A 20,560-nucleotide genomic window follows, 5' to 3' on the forward strand; every position below is an offset into this window, starting at 1 on the left:
AACTGCCTGAGACTCGACTCGCGTTATTGTTGTCCTCGATGGCACCAGATTCAAAACTGCAACTGAATCAACAATGCAGCTGTGAGAATTCCACCTCAGCGTTGATATGATACCACATTCTCAACCCAACCGACAACTTTAAAAGTGCGAGTTATATACTCTCGTCCGGTGGCTCATTATTCCGGCGTGTCGGTTTCGCGTCGCCGCGGCTAGAGGAATTGACCCGATAACTGGAATTCATCTAAATCACACTGAAGGCCGAGGCAAACAGTCAGCATCTGTCGTGGAAGAGGGAAACGAACTTGTTGAGTGCAAAATAATTGTGCAGTGTAGCCAAGATGCACAAAGTCGGCAATGTTTCTGCTCCGGTCACTGATCAAGCTATGGATTCCTGTTTCGGGCCCGAATGAACTTTTTGTTTCGTGAGGACTAACTACATAACAGCACTACAGCCCAGCACGTTCGTTACTGATGATCTCACAGTTGCATGCTGTAAAAACAGTACTATACGTGGGTCAATCCGACGTCTACATTGAGATATACCTAGCGACTTCCTCGCTTCAGAGGCCGAAGTTCGTTGATTCAACATCCATTTGGCAAAATCTTGGCCACAGACGAAGTCGAAAAGCCATTGAAACGGCTACAGCGGCCGCATCCCTCCTTTTCCAACCCATGGTGGGGATGAACCAATGCTCACAACGCCCACACTTCACCAGATCGAGGATGCTGCCTTTCCGCCAAACTTGCGAACCGCTTACTCATTGCTTTCATTCTGACCAAGCGTGGTCGTGCTCGAAGACTCAATCTCCGGCTCTTGGACCTCCGATGACGGCACCCGTCGATTATCGCAAAGCGACGAGCACATAGTTGCCTTCAATCCTTACCGGCCATGCTTCGGCCAGTAAAACTATCCCGGAGTTCATGCGGCTGGGTCGGTTGACCTCTTCTGCACAAGAAGACCTAAGCATAGCCCCATTGACATTCGGCAAGCATCGTATCCTTACACAACCGGTGCGCGCGGGACGACGGGCATTGCATCATTTATCTCTATTCTGAAGACATTAAGCGAATATGTACTATTCCTGATGCATGCACGCCGGAGAATGCAGAGGAGAGCCATCTTGGCCTCCCTCATCAACATCAGAAGGGCAATCAGACTCAGTGCCGGTGAAAAATTCTGCTATGGCGGCTGCCTTGATCCTGGAATCAGCAACACCTTCGCTAATGCCGTGATCATTCTTCAGCCAATGGTCGATGGACTGAGAAGCCACACTTCGCTTACCATTACTCCAACACCCAGCGGCCAATTCCATTTCGCTCTACATCCAAGCTTAAGTGTGCGCTGCCAAGGTCTTCGCGACTCGGCTCTGCTCCCTCCACTTCCCATTGTAACAGCTACCGTTGGCCACTCTTCATAGACCTCGGGGCGCAGCACATGCGAACCATCCCTTGGCCTTTATGCAGCCCGGAGAATTGGTATTCCTGAAACGTCTTGGATGTGGCAACTACAACGTCCTGGAGGCCACCCGGCCATGAAGGGCATCGACAACATGCCCTGCTTCCAGGCAGATGGGAGTGAATACAAAGTGTACGAAGTCCTCGACGCTGTCCGTGAGACTTCCAAGGACTTGCAACAGAAGCCAATTGATACATTTGCCCAGCCCATCAACCACAGCACGTGCTACAACATCACGCCATGCTACCTCCCAATTCCAGCTACGTGGCTCCACTGCCAATCGAACCCACTGTTGGCACGACGCTTGTTTCACCACCAACAACAAGCCTTCCACCTCTAACCAACCCAGGCGGGCCAGGACCCGACCGTTTGGGTCCATGGCAGATCGTCACCATCGTTGGTGGGCTGGTTTTTGGCGCTGCGACTTTGATAGTCCCCGGCATCACCATTTGGAAAATTTGGAAGAAGCGAGTTGTGGTCCCAAGAGACGATACGAAAGATGAGCATGGCCAAGAGCTGTATACTATCCACACCATATCGGTGTTGACCTATGCTGAGACCTTCACAGTGCTGCAATTCTCATCGAACATCACCCTCATCCGGTGGACATGAATGTTGGCCACCACTAGTCAACATTAGCGAGCGCCCCTTGGAGTCGTACCAAGCTTTGCGGTCACCGCAGTCGGCAGCCTTGCTTGCGTGCTGCCGAAAGAGCTTGATTTGTTAGCGATGGGCGTTGGATGCGAATACAGCGGTATGTTGAGGGGAGAGTTCAGGTACTCATGTGTTTTGTATTTCAAGGGATGTGGTGGCATGTAAGATGAAAATAAATGCAGACTCGATGGGCTTGCAATTTAACCTGCGCGTACACCCTCAGGTTCGATTGTTGTGTTGCGGGGTCGCCGCCCTGGCTGCACTCTCGGTGGATACATCGAGCCTCCTTTGTCGACGGTCTAGGATCTAATGCTGGCTTTGTCTCTTGCATGCATGAGACCGACACAACTCTGAGACAGTGTCTCCGGCATGGCTACCGCAGATTTTCCCAAGGCAGCCACGACCTACAATATCCCTTTACCTCACATTATCCTTCCATATCTGTCACTCTACTACCATAAAACACTCAAAACTTCATACTGCCATGTTTCAAATGCTACCAAGCCCTGAAAGCCACAACATCAGAGAAGGGTGACTCACGAATCGATGCCTAATCACGTTCTCGACAAGTGGACCAAATGCAGTCTTCGGCCACGTTTCCGCTTATCAAATCCAGAGCACCGACTTGCCAGGCAACACTGGTAATGGTGCGGTTGACCCACGTGTAGGACCCTTTACAGCCTGACGGTACCATATAGCCTTCCCGAAGCCGAGGAGTTTCCAAACCAGCGTCAATCCCCAAGACTTCGATATTGTGCTCTGCACACGAGAACACGTTCAGTACAATCGTATCAGCGATTCGCCATGGGAGGCCTCGATCACATGTGTCGATGAACAAGGGCATTGTTCTCTTTGTCCGTCATGAAGAATATTCACCTGTCGAGCCCGCTGCGCTGCCTCCAGTGGCGTTTGACGTGATAATGCTTACTACGTTCACGAGTTCTTGGGTCGGCGCACAATAGGATTCTCCACAATCAACAGGGTCGCTATATAAATCACCATGCCTCGCGCCTCGAAGGTGCGCTATACTCCCCCACACAAACACCCCCTTTCCCAAACCAGACCAGCCCAACATGAAGTTATTTTCATCCGTCTACTCGCGCCAAGAGAAGCGCATCAACGAACTCGAACAGGCTCTCGAGCAAGCTAATGCCACGATCGCGCATCTCCGCGCAGAGAACGCCGGTCACCCGACCGCTCGCCGCGATTCTGCATACAGCAGTACGAGAGCTTCCTCGCGAGCGCCATCTACCTCACCTGCACCGTCATACAGCCGGCCTACAGCGGCCTCTGCGAGAAAGCCTCTTACAGTGATTGACCCTGTAGTTTCTACGAAGCATCCCGCGAACTCTGCGACTGTCCATGGCATCCGCTACTACTACGTAGATGGGTGCATCGCTGAGCAGGAGAGATCGGGCAGAAATACCGGTTATCTCAAGCACACCAGGTCGTCGGCAAGGAAGGCTTCACACCCAGAAAGAGCCCTTGACGACGGTATCACCTACACTACGAGGTTGAGGGAAGACATGGAACGCTGGGATAGCTCGACCCCTGAGCCCGAAGACAACGATTCTAACTGGGGTCGGGTCGATGATGAGCCTGAATACCTTAGACTCGAGGATGGGAGCCTCGATGAGGTTGCTTCACTCAAGAAGACGACCCGGCTTAACGATGAAGACTTCTACAAGACGCAACAGGGCCAAGTAGGCATTCGATTCGATCATCAGATGCATTCCTTGAGAGAAGCCTTCGAGCTAGCACAGGATGCGTTGTTCGATGCTGCTCGAGAGCGCTGGCCGGAGACGTGGAGACGATTCTTCATTGCAGGTCCACGCAGCATTCGATTCGGTCGGGATGAGTTGTATGGCACAATTCTTGGAGAAGGCGGTTCGCGCTTCGTACATGGCGTGCACATATCCCCTGGCTACGAGGTCGCGTCTAGCCTTCTTGAAGTCGTCTACCTCCGCAACGCAGTCGCTCATCCTGGGCCAAAGAAGACTTGCGACATCGACAAGCTAATGGCACATGCTCAGCGGCTGGCATGTGCTCTACAAGATAAGACCCGAGCGAGGAAGATCCGTCAGTGTAGAGACGATCTCCAAGAGAAAGCCAAGGCATCGTTCGAAGAGATCGTCGCCTACGAGCCCTGGTCTCGTCTCCCAGAGCAAGGACCATGGCAGCCTCACCATCAGGGGTTTTTCACCAGGGTGAACGCAAGACACGGCAAGACCGAGGAGGAGATTGTGGAGACCTATGGCGCTGCGGCGATGCGAGCTGCTGCGGCATGGGACTTGCTTTGCCAAGACGTTGGACAGGATGATCCGGTTTACCTCGCCAGCATTGAAAAGCAAGATGCTGAGTGTGCTGAGCTAGCCGCAAAGACGGCTACAGAGGCTGAGGCTTAACCGCCCATTCCAATGGTGTTCAGACCTGAGGATTCCTCAAAGACAGAAGGCGTGAGGAGCTGCTAGCCTCAGGTGCTGCAGAGTCTGTCTGGCAGCCCGTGCTTGCAAAACCAGTATATCAGCCCACAGAGGACGGCTGGTAAGGAACAAAGGGATGGTTTTCTGGCTGAGAATTATGAGCGCTGTTTCAATATCCAATAGAGAAAGACTTCGATTTCCAGATCATACACGTGTGCAAACCTCTCATCAACTTCCTAATTAGCTCGGTATCTAAAATTCTTTCGGGAAGCACGTGAAGATGTTCTTTCAAGAATCATACCGTAAGTTAGCTCATAAATTATGAGACATCGGTGACTGATTTCGTTCGCCATTGTTTAATCCTGCCTAAAAGAGCTCAAACTCCCTGAAGATAGGTCTTGAATCACACTGTTCAATGGTAAGGTTGTCTGAGGCAAGGTCGTGGGGAGATATTAGACGACTGTCAGTGCTTTTTGTCGCCTCGATAGATTGAGTAGGAGGTTGCATATTCAATGACAGCTGCCGACCAAAGGATCCTGATCCCTGTTCTTGGAAGCTCACCGGTCAGAGCTTATTATTATTAGAGACCTCGCCATATTGTAGCCTTTCCCACACCCTGACTTGTGTTCGGAACATACTCACAATTGATCAAAGCACTGCCACGACACACGTGGAGACATGGCACTGAACGAAGAATTCTGGAATGCATGCTGGGAGAGACCGCTACCAGAAATTCAAGAACTGCCCACTGGCCGCTGTGCAGCCTGTACAAGAATAACATGGGAAAATTTCAGGTCTGACAGTGTCTTAGGCGAACATTCTCGTCCTCGGATGCTACTGATAGGGGACTTCTCCTACGTATCGAAATCAGCGTTTCGTGGGTGTCAGCTCTGCAGGATTATATTCTTACACATCGTTCAATCATTCGTACACACCAGTCAGGAATTTACCAGCCACAAGATCATCAAGCACATTGGACTAAGGCTTTCTTTGGATGATGAGCTATCGCTTCATTGTCGAAATGCTCAGAATAAAGAGATCACACTATCGGATCTGTCGGTGGCTGGGGTATTGGACCTCCAGGACAGCCATAGTCCCACGTCAAAGAGCAGCCCAGGAGCGTCCGACGAAGAAGGGACTCTACTGGGAGATTTACGGTGGGGACTGAACGACGCCACACGCGAGATTGAGCTCCTGAAGTGTGGTCAGTTGTTCCAAAGCCTGAAGTCGCATTGCTTTCGTAGCTGATCTTGTCGAAAGCGGCCAACAGACTTGTCCTAAACCCATCTGTCGACGTTCATAAACTACTAGTCCCGCACTGGCTACAAGACTGCCTCACCAACCATTCGACGTGCTGCCAGCATTCGAAGGGCGCGCTCTCTGAAATGCCCACGCGGGTTCTCGACGTTGGCTCAATGGACTCAACACGTAGCTGTTTGGTCTTGACGGCCGGTATGAATGAACCATATCTTACCTTGAGTCATTGCTGGGGTACCGGTCGACATAAAATGACATTGACCAGCGCGACTTTGAAGTCGTTCATGAGCGGGATCAAGGACTCAAAGTTGCCACGAACTTTCAAGGACGCTATCATGCTCACAAGAAACCTCCGGTTCAGATACATATGGATCGATTCAATGTGCATTATTCAGCCCACAGGGCCCAGTAATGATGACTGGAACCGAGAAGCCGCCAGAATGGGAGGTTACTATTCGAATTCTCGCCTCAATCTTGCTGCAAGCGCAGGTATGGGCAATGCTGAGCCTTTGTTAAGAGTCAGGATGGGCTCCATGATTGAAGCAAGGCCATTTCCGCTTTTCGAGCAGGCTGTCCACCGTAAATGGACCGGAATGTCCGAGATCATGAAGCGGGACCCGATGTGGCTTCCCAGCGTCCAGCCGTCAATCCCATCATGGTTGCACCATATTCAGGACTCACCTTTGAGTTCCAGAGCCTGGGTACTGCAGGAGAGACTACTTGCTCCCCGAACGTTGCATTGTACCATGCAAGGCTTCATGTGGGAATGTTCTGAGCTCCGTGCAACCGAGTATGAGCCACTGGGGACTAGCAGTGACTTCGTCGCTCGAGATCATGGTCTGCTAAACGTTAATGTAATCGGTCGTCGAGAAAAAGATTTCATCGTCGGCACATACTGGCGGCAAGTTGTAGAGGCATTTTCCCAGCTGCAGATAAGCTTCCCATCTGACAGGCTGCCAGCGCTGGCAGGTATCGCGTCAAAGGTCCAGGAGTACACGGACGATATCTACATCGCCGGACACTTCGAGAGCTCGTTGCTGGGCAGTTTACTGTGGTCGACACTTCGTCCGGTGACACCAGTGAAAGTCACGAGGAATGCTGGCGCGCCATCGTGGGCCTGGGCATCGACGTCCGCGCCAGTAACATTTGCCTCGCTGGATGCAACGGACTACCCCTCTCGAAATCCAGAGAGGATCGAATGGGAGGCTGAAATCATCGACGTCAGTGCTCAACCAGCGTCCCGTCAGAACCCTTTCTCTTGGTTGTCACTGGGCGCCCTGCGAATCCGGGGCCGACTAAAGGAGTGGAAGTCAGGAGAAGACGTCGCTGAGATCCGACTTCAGGATCAAACCGCAGAGGGAAGATGGTGGGGTCACAGACCTATGCCAGACGGCAACGTGAACCAGGCCGGTGCGATTCCAGTCAAACGCCGGGAGTCGCTTGTTGAACTTCAGGGGCCCCAATCTGCGGACTCCGAGGTTTCGAAAAGGCGTTGCGACGGCTGCGAAAAGGTTCTCTGTAACATTTACTTCCAAACACGCCGGGTGTACTGACTGTGTACAGGACATACGTGGTGGTTTCAGTTCATGTCTTATCTGCCCCGACTTTGACTATTGCTCAGACTGCATGCTCAACGCATCTGCGACCCATCCCGAACATAGTTTCAAGACCTATGAGAGTGATCGTGCCAGGACTGCCGCTGTTGTGGCAAGTGGTGATCTTCTGACAGCGACAATCGAAAAGCAAATGACACAGGCTAGACGTACCATGGAGCAGATAAAGCTGGAAGAGCAGCGACTTGAGTCTGGAAGAAACCACAACCCTACGATTGACGTAACGCTGGACTGGCCTGATGAGTTCGTCGCAGGAGCCACCATGTATCTGTTCCTGATAATTCGTGGTATCCAAGAACCATCATGGGAAGGATTAGTCTTGGCTCCGACAGAAAACGGACGAGATTTTCGAAGGCTCGGGTATTTCTCAACTAAAGCTTCGGCTGTCTTTCAGGATGTGGAGATACAACAGATTTCATTGACTTGATGTAGATAAAGTGATCAGGACACAAGCACTTGACAGTCTCACAGTCGCCACTCTCTTCCTAGGCTGCACGACCACAGGAACGCTAATGGACGTCTCTGGTTATCAGCGAAACCATTGCCATGATAGGGGTCGTTGCTGCGCTTACGACCGTCCCTTTCGAAGAATCTGTTACATTTGTGGCGCTTGTTAGGCCACTAGTGATGATAAAAGGCTGAGCAATCGTGATTGTCACCAAATGAGTACCGAATGAGCTTGGTAAGACGCTAGGCATGCACTCATGCACGCACGTTCGACTTTCAGGGATGAGAATTGTCTGACACTGTCTCAGGTAGCAGATTAGCCTGCGCCTTCAACAACAAATGTTTTTTAAACTCCTCTTTCCACGTTGGATTTTAATTCTAGCTTGTAATCACATACCAGACGTGGATCGATCTACCTATACACGTATTTACAGCCTGAAATATATAACATCTATGCCGATGTTCAATAATCGAGACAGCGAAGGAATTGGGCTGGAAAGGGTATCGCTTGACACAGTCGCAGCTGCAGACTCTTCACTAACTCTCCCAGTCTACCTCTGTAGGGCTGATGATATGCAAGCTAAAAGGACAGGGCTCCCAAGAAGTTGAACGGTAATGCTCGCTGGCTCTCAACTACTTGAACTTCTTAGTTCGGCGTTGGGAGAAATGATCGTCTCTTAGTCTACGCTGACCTTTACCAGAGCTAGGGCTGTCTCCTATTCATGACTTATACTATGTCACGAGCTTATGGCTTCTTTGTGAACACAAGAGCTTGACCAGTGCGAAGGGAGGACTAGCTTGTGATTTGCAACTGTTCACCTTCTCCGCTTTCAAACGTAGCATTTACCGGACAAAGAGCACCTGTGCTTTGTGCAATGACAAGGCCATTGTCAAGTGGTGAATGGCCTTGTCACGAGGTCGAGTGACTCGCCCCCAAGTGACTGGCGACAACACCCGACGCCTGTTTGAACGCTACTTAAGTACGCTCGATGGCAATCTCTTTGGGACGTGAAGCAACACGCCACCCACATACACACCGGAAGGTCCGTCATCCAAGATGAAGCACATACCAACACTCCTCCGGGAGAGAGAACGCGAAATTCGAAGACTTGAGCTGGAGAACGAGTCCCTTCGAGCTGAGAATGCGAGGTTGAGAGCAGACAATACAGCGTATGCACTTGGCAAGCGCCCGAGTCGTCGTCAAGGCTCTTCAAACAGCAATGGAAACCCGTCGCGAGGCTCAACCGCCTCAACTGGCCCATCATATTCGCCCCCCCGCAGCTTCCACAAGCAGAGCCAAGGCTGTGTCTTCTGAAACCCAGGTCGAATTCGAAGAAGAGACAAGCAAAGTCTACAACAAATTGGTGTATACCGATGGCCAGCTTCTGGACTCAGAGACGTAGCAAATGTTCCCGCACTACATGCACAAGACCCGCTCAACAAGGGACAAGGAGAGCTGGCCCCATCACGTCAACTTCCTACGACGCAACAAGGCTTCGGCCAAAGACAGCGATTCAATGCCATCTCCGATTCTGGCGGCAGCCTCATGGGGCGATCCTCCATTCGAACCTGAGCCGTCAGAAGTAATCCACGTCGAGGCTAAGGAAGTGACAGTACAGACCCTGGCCCAGCATTCACGCTTGCGAACTAATGCGATTTACTCCAAATCAGCTGGCCAAGTCTATGTGCGGTTCGAATTGCAGCTGAAACTCCTCAAGAAAGCCCACGAGCTTGCTCAAGTCGCACTCTGGCATGCTCTTCGGGAGCGCTGGCCAGAGGGACAGAAGTGTTATTATGCCCATGGACCTCGATCGGTGAAGTTTGGCCGAACTGAACTTTACAATTCAATCAGATACAGTGTCGGCCAACATATTTCCGAAGGGGTTCGTCGTGCTGTCTACAATGTTGTCGAGCTTCGCAATGCAATCGCGCATCCTGCGATGCGCAATGCCGACGATCTCGACGACTTGTTGGAACCCGCGCAGAACCTCGTCTGCTTGCTCGGAGACGAAAACCGGGCGATGAAGATCCGTCGCCTGAGAGACGAACTCGAACGCAAAGCGACGACATGCCACAAGGCAATCCTTACTTATGAGAGCCTGTCTCACCTACCGCAAGCGCGCTCTCAGCCAGTGCATCATCAGCAGCTGTACAGCCAGGTTGTAATGGCAGTCAGGTACAGGAACGAGAGCGAAGCAATTGCTCGGTACGGTGCTGGTGTGATTGCGGCGGCGAGGGAGTGGGAGGCCAAACGGACGGATCCTGGGGAAGACGACCCAGAGTATCTCGGCAAACTGGCGAAGAGGACAGACGAGGCTAAGTTCCAGAAGACTGCCGATGTGGATTCAGAGGCAGCGGCAGTGGCGGGTGCGAAAGAGCAGGAGGAGATCGCTGAGCAGGAGGAGATCGCAGAGCAGGAGGAGATTGCAGCGGGATGAGATTGCAGCAGGATGAGATTGCAGCGCAGAGCGGATGAGCTTCCAGCTACGACAATAGAGACTAGAGTCAATTAGCGCAGACACACCTTCTGAGAAATGAAGAATCCAGCAACGCTTGGTAGTATGAGCTGACTCTAAGCCTTTCCCTCTCCGTTTGGTGATCCTGCAGTAACAAGTCCGTCTCGACAATGAAGCTCCAGTCGTTAAGAAGGTCCAAATGCAATGTTTCGCATCACTTTCGTGACTCGTCCGCCCCCTTCCAAGGCGTGCTATCCCGCACTCCATACCAAGCCTGAGCCGCCTTGACCATCCCATCCTGCGGAATCATCACATCAGCCCTAGCAAATAACCCATAGAAGAACTTTCTCATGAGACCATTGCCAGGACGATTCCTATCCTCAACAAAGTTCCGCAAACTGCGTGCCTCAGACGTGTGCCAATGGCCATTCGCAGCAAAGTAGAAGTTCGTGGCGATCATGGGCGTGTGACTTGCGAGTGCTGACCAGATTCCAAATCGTGGATTGGAGAAAAGAGGGCCGGCGACGCTGATGAAGGTTGCGTACGGCCAGCCGTCAATCCAGAACGGGAGTTTCAGGTGGGGATGCCAGAGCGAGCAACGGGCCACGAGGAGCTGGAGTTGGGAGTGCAGCAGCATGCATATCATCCAGTGGTGGGTGAGGACGTTCAGGAGCTCGCCGTCTGCGGTAGAACATAGCGAGTATAGTGTTGGTCGTCGATCGTTGCAATACAGAGCCATGGCACGCTCTTCCCATGCCATGAGCTCTCTGGCGAGCTCGATTCCACGATCAACGACCCTTGGCACAGCTGCCGACTGCGCAGCAGTATGTTGCATTTGGTCCATGCGCTTCATCAACTTGTCCACCGTCGGAAACCACGTCGCGAGATCGAACATGTTGTCAAGCACATCGTCGCTCAGTTTCAAGCTAGGTGTTGTAGATGACCACTGCGGCGGTCTTCCTAGCCCAAAGATTGGTTGTCGAAGGAACATAGCGGACCGGAATGCCATGAGGCGTGCTTCTCGCCAGGCGTATTGCATTGCGGGGGAAGGCTCATAAGACTTGTCGACGTTCCTTATGACCTGACAGAGACCACTGACATGGCTGAAGTACGAGTTGAAGTACCAACTCCCTAGTTCGGTGTCGTCTCTCAACAGTTCGTAAGTGCACATCACTAGGCAACATACCAGCAGGTCATCGCCGTGAAGTGATGCTCGCCGTGCTGATGTATTCCGGCGCTCTAATTCACCTCGTGTGATTCGTGACGCTTGCTTTTGTCGTTCCTGGCATTCTCCATCAAGACATATGTTGAACAGCAGCTGTTGTGGGCTGCTCAGAGCTCGTCCGCATATAGAGCACAGCCACCGCGGCGTGCTTGTCCCCTTTCTGGTGTACACCGGCTTTGACCCCAGCTTTGATGAGTTTGGGTTCCGGCGAGTATGCTTTGGATTTGCCGCCGTCGTGCTTTCATATCCACTGTCCTGCCGGACAATCAAGCTCTCTGATTGCCTTAGCATTGTGTCTGAGAACAAACTGCTGCATACGACCCAGCTCGACATTATGAAACAGGAGTCGTTTTCATGAAGTCCCCTGTCCGGACAACGGCATCGTGCCTCTCAGGGGCCATTTGCCGTTTGTTGAGCCGTGCTGACTGAGTTGGCTGATTAATGAAGATATAACCAGATAGTTCGGCTGTTGTGAGGTGCTGCCGATGCAGTCTAACTATTGCAGTGCTTGGTTGCAGGAAGTCGGTGCAGTCGGCGTGTACATTGTTGCTGACTGAGCGGGCCAAGGCTCTCAAGGCCCTTGAATCTTCTCCCGATATCCTGGTAGACTGCAGCACTAGTTAGTAATGCAAAGTTTATTACCGATGGAATTCGTTTGGTTGCGCTATGCTGTCTCAAACTTTGTGAAGTTCTAGCCTTCTTTGGTTAATGGGGAAGGTCGACCTTGAGGCAAGCAATGCAAAGCTCCGAAAATAAAAGGCGCAGGTCTGGCTCGTCGTTAGAGATCGTGTCTTGGGAGGTCTCCTCCACGTCCGGGACAAAGTGTCCTCCCAAAGGCCTTGCTTGTAGGCATATGGTTTCGCTCCCCTGCCTTTCAAACTCCCGCAGTCCTCTTCAGCGTGTAAGCTAGCCATTTGGCTACGAGCTTCATCTGGAGTCGGTCGGCCAGTGTAGTAGGGCAAGAATGAGGCTTTGCAGAAGACCGAGGTTGCGCTCTGGATGGTAGAAAATGTTCCATATCAGGACCAGTGGTCAGATCCTATCAGGCTGCAGAGATCCCCATCGCAGCATCATTGTCGTGCCTTCTCTTTTCCCTTCTTTCCCTCCTCAATCCTCTGAACAACCTCGCCATACACCTTATAAACCGCCAGCGCACCAATCATAACTCCCAAAACCACATATCCGACTTCCAGAACAGGATTCCAGAATTCTCTGCCTTGCTCCACACTGACACCACCGACAGCTAGCTGAAAACACAGGAACACGAAAAACAGGATGCCGCGGCAGAATAGTCGCCCATCTTGATCGGGAATAGCGGTGGTGATGGTGATGAGGAGGACTAGGACCAAGGAGTCGATTGTACCGAGCTGGATGCCATAGAAGATGTGTGACATGGGTGCTTGAAAGGGTGAAAGAGACATTTTGACTGCGATGTGTGCTGATGGAAAATTGATGGAGGTGGCAAGAGGTGAAGTTGGAGATGCACGTGAAGTTGGAAGTGGAGCGCTGTCATTGGTCCGTGCGCCTCGAAGGATTCTCGAGCGACAATATGTACGAGGCCGTTGAGATGAAGGAGGGTTCCAAATGACACATTTTGACCGTCGCTATCCAATGTATGTACGAGTGCTGCTCATCATATTACCGGCCCCAAGCTACCATGCCGTACTCTAGAAAACCTATCCTCAAGGTCTTTCCTGTTCGATCTCATCTCTCTGTCTGCTTTTTCCGTCGATTTCGACCATGCATCGTCACAATCTGGTATCTGTTTCTCTACTGATTTGTACAATTCCGGTCCACTTCCGCGTCCGGGTTCATTGGTCTTTGCGGATCAACTCTGCTTCGACTCGAGGCGGGCTCAAAGTGATTGGAGCAAGAGCATCTGGAAGTCGGCTGGCCGCTTTCGAGAATGCCACTTTCAAGCTCGATCTACGAGGCTTATTTGCAGTAGATTTTGGGCCCTGCTTGAACTTCGCTTGGATCTCCTCCTCCGTGAAGCGGCGAGTCTTCGTCTTGAGCATGTCCGCGATTTCCTGCTGCGTCATACCGATTTGATCTCCAATAGGAACCAAGCACTTCGCCAAATGCATGTAGTCCTTCTGCAAGAGTTTGATGGTCATCATGAGATAGTCGATGTTGTGGAAGACCAAAGCTCGTCCTTCTCTGTAAGCGTCCTTTGACTGCAGAAAATGGAGCGGCTGGTCTCGCCAATGTCGTCTTGGGTTCAAGTGATGCGCAGTGTGGTAGCCGTCGTTGAAGCAGAAGCGGTTGCTTGGGACGTCAATCAAAGTAATGCTGGATCGAAAGTCCGAGTCCGGCTCGATATCATCCACCAAAGCATGCTGACCCCAGTTTCCAACCATCAACCCTAGTCGTAGAAGCACAAAAGGGATGATGAGTGTAAATACAGCCGCCCGTGTGTTGACGTGAAACATCATGTAGTACATGAATGCAAGGCTGGCAGCTTCGGAGAAGAATGCTTTCGCCGCCATTCTGGGTTTGCTCTTTCGAAGGAAGTAGAGGGGTAGATCCAGCCAGATGAGGAAGAAGAATCTGGCAAAGTAGTGCAAGAAATTGAGTAGATCGTCTCGCTGATATCGAATCGTCGAAGAAAGATCTTCAGGTCCGTTGCCTTCCACGTGGTGATGCTTGACATGGTGATAGTAGTATGAATCCCAAGTGTGTCCCATCAACGGTTCCAGAATGTATGGAAAGGTGAGGTCCAACCAAGCCCAGTCCTTGGCAAGTACGCCATTGTTGTGGATGTGGTTGTGCATCATCAAAGTGAAGCTTCCAGTGCACCAAAAGGTGAAAGCCACGTGAAGGACTCCATGGATGTAGGTGAAGTTGTAGAATAGCCAAATTGCGCTTGGCAGGTTGACGAACAGGTACAGAAGGATATGGGTGAAGAAGACCACATCAGTCGGGTGGCGAACAATCCCGGTTGCGATTTTCGCGTACGGTCGGACAAGCCATTCGTTCAAGATCGGGTGTATATCCTTATCGTCCCAGGTCACGAAGACGGTAGCTCTGAAGTCGGGACTGTTCGGGTCATTCCATGCTTTGATGCGTTCAATGGCTTCTTCATCGTGCTGCCCCTTTTCGAATGTCTGGTCCTTGCGGTCGTCTGCGGCAACACCGGCCGTTCCATTGTCGATGTCGTGGAACAAATTTTTGAGGACAACGATATCAGCCTCGGTCAAATCAGGGGCGGTAGCCATTTCCGTGATGGTTGATAAGCTTATACGAGTGTCCAGGATTCGTGGTCGTGGGTGCTGTTTTCCTCTTTCCTGTTTGGGTCTGTGCTTGTCGGAGTTCGCTTACGAATGCCGACCCCACTTCCTCAGATCGGACTTCCTGGTTGTTCCTTCTCTTTTCTTTTGCTTGAACTCAAATATCATCAACATCACCATCAGTCGAGTCCTGAATGACGACAACAAGGCGGCCCCTGAGATCTGTGCCGCATAGCCCACCTTTCGTTCAATCCTCCTCGGCTGCATGCGGCTCGGAAATTTACCGGTCTTGTCCTGAAGGATCAACCTCAACCCGAGCATTTCTCACCACACAGGGCTGGAAGAACCTGTCAGCCAGCACAGTGAATTAGAAGAGAGTGGGTGCTCGCCGGACTCAGGCTCTCTTTGAACTCTTGAAAGAAGATATGCTCTGGGTCATTTCACCGAGTTATCAGGTGTGAGATTTGGCAGAGCTCCTTGGGGGAAGTCGATATTGCAGGAACTTGACCACGAGGACGATCATATTGTTTTCCTGAGATCTCTATCGTCAAATAATTCATGCCCTCATCTCGTCCTACCATGGATCTTGCCGTTTCATTAGCCTGTTGTTGACATTGTGACAGAGAGAAGCGAACGCGAATTGATGTCTACGACAGAGGACACAGCTGCGTGCTGTTCTTCGTTACACTAAATGCTCCCGTTCCCCGAATTACACTAAGATAGTCATAGCCACCCAAGGACGGCAGAGGCTCTATTGCTGTTAGAGTTCGGAGGCTCGAAGGCTATTGCAGCGTCTTTTTGTGAGTTCGTTCGGGGAAAGCGACGTGATGACTTCTGGAATCAGAATACTGCAAAGCCGGAGATATAGCATTGCATAGTCCTTTTCGATGCCGCTGGACGGTGGAGGATGATCTCGGACAATAGACCCATCTTCTCATGAAGTGGTATGCTGAATAAGCGGCGTACGTAGCCTGGACCCTGGATTGGGAAAGGATCGAAAGAAGAAGCTAGATTCCATGTCTCATAACCTACATCATCTCACCCATCACATGCTTTGAAAGCCTGGAAAGACCTTTATTTCGTGATTCTCGGCACCACAAGTCGCACCCATATCTGAAAAACGAAACCGCCCCCTCTCTCATCAATTTAGCAACATTCACCGCATCCAACCATGCCTCTCAAGGTCGTGATCGTCGGCGGAGGAATAGCAGGGCTGACCGCCGCCATAGCCTTCGCCCGTAACGGACACGATGTCCATGTCTACGAGAGGCGCGACCATTCCAGACATGGAGAAAGCGGGAGCGGGATTCTGCTGATGCCTAATGTCATACCGATCCTCAAGCAGTGGGGCATGCAGCACGAATTGGAGAAGAATGCTAACCCTGTTTCGACGACTGAGATGAGAATGCCGGATGGTGAGGTTATCCTGCAGCGAGACTGGGCTCAGCGGGGAGAGGCTTGGTATGGTCTACGAGGAGCTTTCAATGCGATGTTTCGGCGGTCAGCGGTTGCCAGTGGAGCCATGATTCTGGACAGCACTAATGTCAGCCATGTTGATCCGGAACGGGGAGTACTAGTACTGCAAGACGGTACGGTCGTGGAAGCAGATCTCATCATCGGCGCCGATGGCTCCAGTTCCAATGTTCGTCAAGACCTGTTCCCTCAGTACAAGGCCACAACGCTCGATATGGCATGCTTCCAGATTTCGACGCCCTTATTTGAGGTCACGAACGACCCAGTTCTTAGCCAACTCACAAGCGGAGCTGCCACTGTGATAACACTGTCGCCCGGCCGGAATATCTATGCCTCTCCAGCGCCAGCCCAGAACTCCTTCGACATACAATTTGTGGATCAGGAGTATTCTCTGGCTCAGGACCCTCATGCCGACCTATTGAACGAACGAATCACCGATCTGGAGTGGCTGAGGAAAAGATGGAGTGATCATAGTCCAGCTTACCAGGCCATTATTCAACGGGCAGAATCTGCATTCAAGTGGAGATTCATGGAGGTTCGTAATCTACCGTCTTGGTCAAGAGGCAACGTCGTTCTTCTGGGTGATGCTTGTCATTCCATGAGACCGTTCGCTGGACAGGGTTGTGCATCGGGGATTGAAGATGCAGCTGTGCTTGCAAAACTGCTGCGCACCGCATGCAGTGGCGATGACATAAGGAGATCGCTAGCTGAGTACGAAAAGATCCGTCGGCCTCGAGTCGACAGGATACAGGCTTTTGCCACAGCCATGGGGCATATCTGGTCATGTAAGAGTCCAGGGGATATTGAACGACGCAATTCAGCTTGGCGGAATATCAAACAAGAGCAGATTGAGACTGCGACGCCGGATATGAATGCTGCTTTCAATAGTCCGGAGTTCACAGCTTGGCTCGATCGTTGCATCGTGATGGGAGATTCGAGACTGGGACACCTTTAAGGTCAACATACCGTGCAAATCGAGCCTTGCTAGATAAGTTATGAGTCACATGTAGCAATATTTTGCAGACCTCAGCATGCTCAATCTACCGCAAGTAGTGCCGCCATAGACGTAGAGCATCCACAGCGGGAAATTCACCATTTAGGCGAATATGCGAGAGTTTTCGGGGCCGTAGATCGGCAATGGGCGATCGTACTGCTTGAAACATCCATTCATGTTATGGAAAGATTTCATGGCTCGCCATGATTGATCTGAGCATAATCCGCCCGATCTTCACCCTTCGGAGCCTCCTCCAGCTCCACCGCCCCTGCAGGGACGCCGCTTGGATGACCAAGAAGAACGAACCCCAGTCTCATATACGCAATCATAACAGCAGCCTCTTCCAACAACCCCATGCAGAGGAATGCGGTCACACTGCCGTTGATGGTACTGAAAACCCGAATATTTCCCAACATGTCGAGACAGAGATATGTGACTCGCTCGACAAGCAGTGGCTGTGTGATTGCAAGGGTCCAGAGAATGTCACGATCTTGTTTTTCTGCAGTACGTGCATGTAGAAGCAGAATACCCACACTGTAGAAGATACCCGCCACGCCGACGATGTACAATGCAGCAGCAGCTTTTGATGTTGGTGGGTGATGGATGGTCGTTTCCAGATCTTTCGCATGAAGTCCAGAGAATCCCACGCTCGCGCAGATGAACGCTGCTGTGACGGCAAGTTCGAGGAATCGGAGGTGCTTAATAGTGAGCCATACAGAGCAGCGTTGTTCGTGGAACGTATTCAGCAGTCGATGAAGGAGGCCCAGTGCACAGAACAGCAGCGCCGAAAGGCCGTCCACAGAAAAGGTAGCAGCAGCAACGCGAAGTCCAGTTGTCTGAGGATAAGATATTGTAGAAAGTTGCAGTGCGCCGAAGATAATTCGTGAGATCGCAAATGTTGACAGCACGAACCAGGTCTCGGAACTAGCTCGCCAGCCGTGCTTCCAGATCAACCAGCATGTGCAGAGGAATGTCGGGCTGTAGAATAAAATAACAAGAACAGCAACAATGTTTCGATTTTCCATGGCCAGCGTAGTCGTGATACCATTGGTACATTCGTTTCTGTGACAGCCTTATAGCAAAAGGCAAAATGTTGGTGCCTGGCTGAAATTCGCCAATGCTTCTGCCTGAGAGACTAAACAGGGGTTTATTGGTCCTTTCGCGTTCCAAATTGGGCATACATGGCGCAGGCCAATGAAGTCGGACAGTGCGCGCATTCCACGGCCATTGTGACGTCCTTAGAGATCGTTTCGAGACAATTCATGGCGTTCGTGGTATACTAAACTTGGCAGGGTAGCGGGTCTTTGATCATCAGTGGACTGCTGCGGGACACATGATGCCTGGAGAGCTGAAGTGACGATTCATTGAAGCTCTTCGTGTGGATACCATCTGATATGTTTAGATTCTAAGTGCCGCTCATGTTGCATTTATGCCGTCAACCGAATGGAAATCGCTCAAAGCGGAGCGACGAGCCATCGAGAGTCTCAATACGAGATGTTGTTATACTTTTGAGGGACGCTGCCGTCGTAGATCCCATCAAGAAGTACACTTCTGAGCCATGACGTTCGTGAACCGGAAGTGCTTCAAGTTGTTGATGAAGGAACGGTCGGAAGTCGTCAATTGGTAGTCAACCTCGTCCGTCACGAACAAAGTATCCATGGAGTTGTCGAAGAGGATGTAACCAGGCCGATCAGGTCTTCCAAATATCAAGCTGAAGTGCTTCAAGGCTTCTTCTCTCGATTCATGGCATACGTGGGCGACCGTGGGTGGCGAAAGGTTTGAGGCGAAGTCAATGCCGTCCCATGAGACCACAATGTCGCGAGGTCCGGGATGGCTGTACTGCCAGATGAGGATGCGAAGCTCGGCAGGTAGGTCGTGGAAATTGGCCATGGTATTGATGATGTGAGAGTATCTTCGATGCGGACTAGAGATCGACCTTTCAGGTTGTCTCAAGTATCAGGGTCTGCAACTATAAAGGCTAGCGTTTCGTCTCTGAGCTCTGAGACATGAGAAACATATTGTCAAGTCTTGAATTCTGAGCGGAGCGCTCCTGATCCACTGATACAATTCACCGCCTCCATCGACGCCTCCGATAGGGATACGACGCGGAAGAGGTTAAAGCATGTGGAGGCAGATACGATTGAAGCTTGGTCCACACTCGCATTAACATGTTGACCCAGGAACAGTCAGACCAGCATGGAGACGAGGCGTGCCGTTGTGGGGAGGTAAATGCCTGTTTCAGGATATTGACTATGATCATACCAGAACTTGTCCTGAGCCATCTCTCAGCTCCGGCAATCTGAGCGACCTGCGACGGACTATCAGGCTGAGCCAGAACCTCCTTCGTCGAAACCAAGTTCACTATACTCTTCTCTTCTATTCCTAGCTGGAAGCTAGAACATTGTCGCCCAGCTGCATGTAGTAGTTCAACAGATCCGACGACGACGTGGCATTATAGATCAACCTCGAAGCAAGATCCACTTGCAAGTAGTCCGTCCCCAGATACTTAATCTTAGTCCCGACGGGCACAGTCCTAGTCGATGTCAGCGCTCCCAAATTACCACAGCCTTCTCCTCTGAACAAGACCTACAGATTCGTCGCGTTGGCACTTAGAGAATCACTCTGCCATCTCGCACCAATGACGTCGCAATTGGAAAAGACGTACAGCACCAAGTACTGTACGTCTGTCACCAATGCGCCACTGTATCCGCTCCCAGATACCGAGTCGTATACGGCGGAGCGATTACTATATAGGGGCGTTGGGTCACCGAATGTGGCGCCCTCGTCGGTGTAGCTGAAGTTGCTCGCGAGCGTATTATTGACGAGAGCGGCACCGGTGCCCTCTGATCCCACCACATCAGTTAGCTTTCGATGATGGGGGTTATACACAAGGTCGCTGATAGACTTACTGCCAGTGGAATCAGTTTGGAAGATGGAGAACCAACGCAAGGCAATGTTGGCAGCCTCGGGATGGTTTAGACATGGTGCCTCTGGCGTTCCAGCAGCGAAGATGGTTGTCGTGCAGCACGCAAAAGCTAACAGCGGGAGGTTGCTCAGGAAACGCATGATTGCAAGATGAAGTTGTAAGCGGGAGCTCTGAACGCACAAATCGTCAGAAGTTGACCAGGAACAACGAGGATCTCTGATCTATATGTGAGTCCAGCCGACAGACTCAACTGAATGGTCGCCAGGAAGGTCAATCTCGGTTTGTCTCTGTTGGTGCCATCGAGCAACGCGATCGACAGAATATCATCTCCATCAGCGATGAGGTGGAGTTAGCCTAGTCTATGCCGTAACAGGCATCTAAAATGACATGCCAAGGAGTCAGGGTA

At 51.4% G+C, this 20,560-nt stretch overlaps 11 protein-coding genes across 11 annotated transcripts; 5 read left to right on the forward strand and 6 right to left on the reverse strand.

Annotated features, from left to right (window-relative positions):
* Positions 1-1,550: 1,550 nt before the first annotated feature.
* M409DRAFT_55269 (uncharacterized protein) lies at positions 1,551-2,068 on the forward strand (the record flags this gene model as incomplete). The annotated part of the gene is made up of 2 exons (XM_033812955.1): positions 1,551-1,611; positions 1,662-2,068. 2 exons carry the CDS (start codon positions 1,551-1,553, stop codon positions 2,066-2,068), a joined length of 468 nt encoding a protein of 155 aa, XP_033666785.1.
* A 1,115-nt stretch (positions 2,069-3,183) lies between these two features.
* On the forward strand, positions 3,184-4,515 carry M409DRAFT_23629 (uncharacterized protein; the record flags this gene model as incomplete). The annotated part of the gene is made up of 1 exon (XM_033806871.1): positions 3,184-4,515. One exon carries the CDS (start codon positions 3,184-3,186, stop codon positions 4,513-4,515), a length of 1,332 nt encoding a protein of 443 aa, XP_033666786.1.
* A 1,526-nt stretch (positions 4,516-6,041) lies between these two features.
* Positions 6,042-7,830, forward strand: M409DRAFT_23630 (uncharacterized protein; the record flags this gene model as incomplete). Its single annotated transcript, XM_033806872.1, has 2 exons — positions 6,042-7,301; positions 7,354-7,830. 2 exons carry the CDS (start codon positions 6,042-6,044, stop codon positions 7,828-7,830), a joined length of 1,737 nt encoding a protein of 578 aa, XP_033666787.1.
* Positions 7,831-9,256: 1,426 nt separating this feature from the next.
* M409DRAFT_23631 (uncharacterized protein) lies at positions 9,257-10,288 on the forward strand (the record flags this gene model as incomplete). Its single annotated transcript, XM_033806873.1, has 1 exon — positions 9,257-10,288. The coding sequence occupies one exon, from the start codon at positions 9,257-9,259 to the stop codon at positions 10,286-10,288; it is 1,032 nt and encodes a 343-aa protein (XP_033666788.1).
* Positions 10,289-10,520: 232 nt separating this feature from the next.
* M409DRAFT_23632 (uncharacterized protein) lies at positions 10,521-11,477 on the reverse strand (the record flags this gene model as incomplete). Its single annotated transcript, XM_033806874.1, has 1 exon — positions 10,521-11,477. One exon carries the CDS (start codon positions 11,475-11,477, stop codon positions 10,521-10,523), a length of 957 nt encoding a protein of 318 aa, XP_033666789.1.
* A 1,124-nt stretch (positions 11,478-12,601) lies between these two features.
* On the reverse strand, positions 12,602-12,952 carry M409DRAFT_23633 (uncharacterized protein; the record flags this gene model as incomplete). Its single annotated transcript, XM_033806875.1, has 1 exon — positions 12,602-12,952. One exon carries the CDS (start codon positions 12,950-12,952, stop codon positions 12,602-12,604), a length of 351 nt encoding a protein of 116 aa, XP_033666790.1.
* Positions 12,953-13,342: 390 nt separating this feature from the next.
* On the reverse strand, positions 13,343-14,749 carry M409DRAFT_55273 (uncharacterized protein; the record flags this gene model as incomplete). The annotated part of the gene is made up of 1 exon (XM_033812956.1): positions 13,343-14,749. One exon carries the CDS (start codon positions 14,747-14,749, stop codon positions 13,343-13,345), a length of 1,407 nt encoding a protein of 468 aa, XP_033666791.1.
* A 1,183-nt stretch (positions 14,750-15,932) lies between these two features.
* On the forward strand, positions 15,933-17,189 carry M409DRAFT_66862 (uncharacterized protein; the record flags this gene model as incomplete). Its single annotated transcript, XM_033817136.1, has 1 exon — positions 15,933-17,189. The coding sequence occupies one exon, from the start codon at positions 15,933-15,935 to the stop codon at positions 17,187-17,189; it is 1,257 nt and encodes a 418-aa protein (XP_033666792.1).
* Positions 17,190-17,419: 230 nt separating this feature from the next.
* Positions 17,420-18,253, reverse strand: M409DRAFT_23636 (uncharacterized protein; the record flags this gene model as incomplete). Its single annotated transcript, XM_033806876.1, has 1 exon — positions 17,420-18,253. One exon carries the CDS (start codon positions 18,251-18,253, stop codon positions 17,420-17,422), a length of 834 nt encoding a protein of 277 aa, XP_033666793.1.
* Positions 18,254-18,764: 511 nt separating this feature from the next.
* On the reverse strand, positions 18,765-19,118 carry M409DRAFT_23637 (uncharacterized protein; the record flags this gene model as incomplete). The annotated part of the gene is made up of 1 exon (XM_033806877.1): positions 18,765-19,118. One exon carries the CDS (start codon positions 19,116-19,118, stop codon positions 18,765-18,767), a length of 354 nt encoding a protein of 117 aa, XP_033666794.1.
* A 492-nt stretch (positions 19,119-19,610) lies between these two features.
* M409DRAFT_23638 (uncharacterized protein) lies at positions 19,611-20,294 on the reverse strand (the record flags this gene model as incomplete). Its single annotated transcript, XM_033806878.1, has 3 exons — positions 19,611-19,761; positions 19,819-20,071; positions 20,138-20,294. 3 exons carry the CDS (start codon positions 20,292-20,294, stop codon positions 19,611-19,613), a joined length of 561 nt encoding a protein of 186 aa, XP_033666795.1.
* Between the last annotated feature and the right edge of the window lie 266 nt (positions 20,295-20,560).

The sequence above is a fragment of the Zasmidium cellare genome (assembly GCF_010093935.1).
Source record: "Zasmidium cellare ATCC 36951 unplaced genomic scaffold M409scaffold_20, whole genome shotgun sequence".
NCBI lineage: Eukaryota > Fungi > Ascomycota > Dothideomycetes > Mycosphaerellales > Mycosphaerellaceae > Zasmidium > Zasmidium cellare.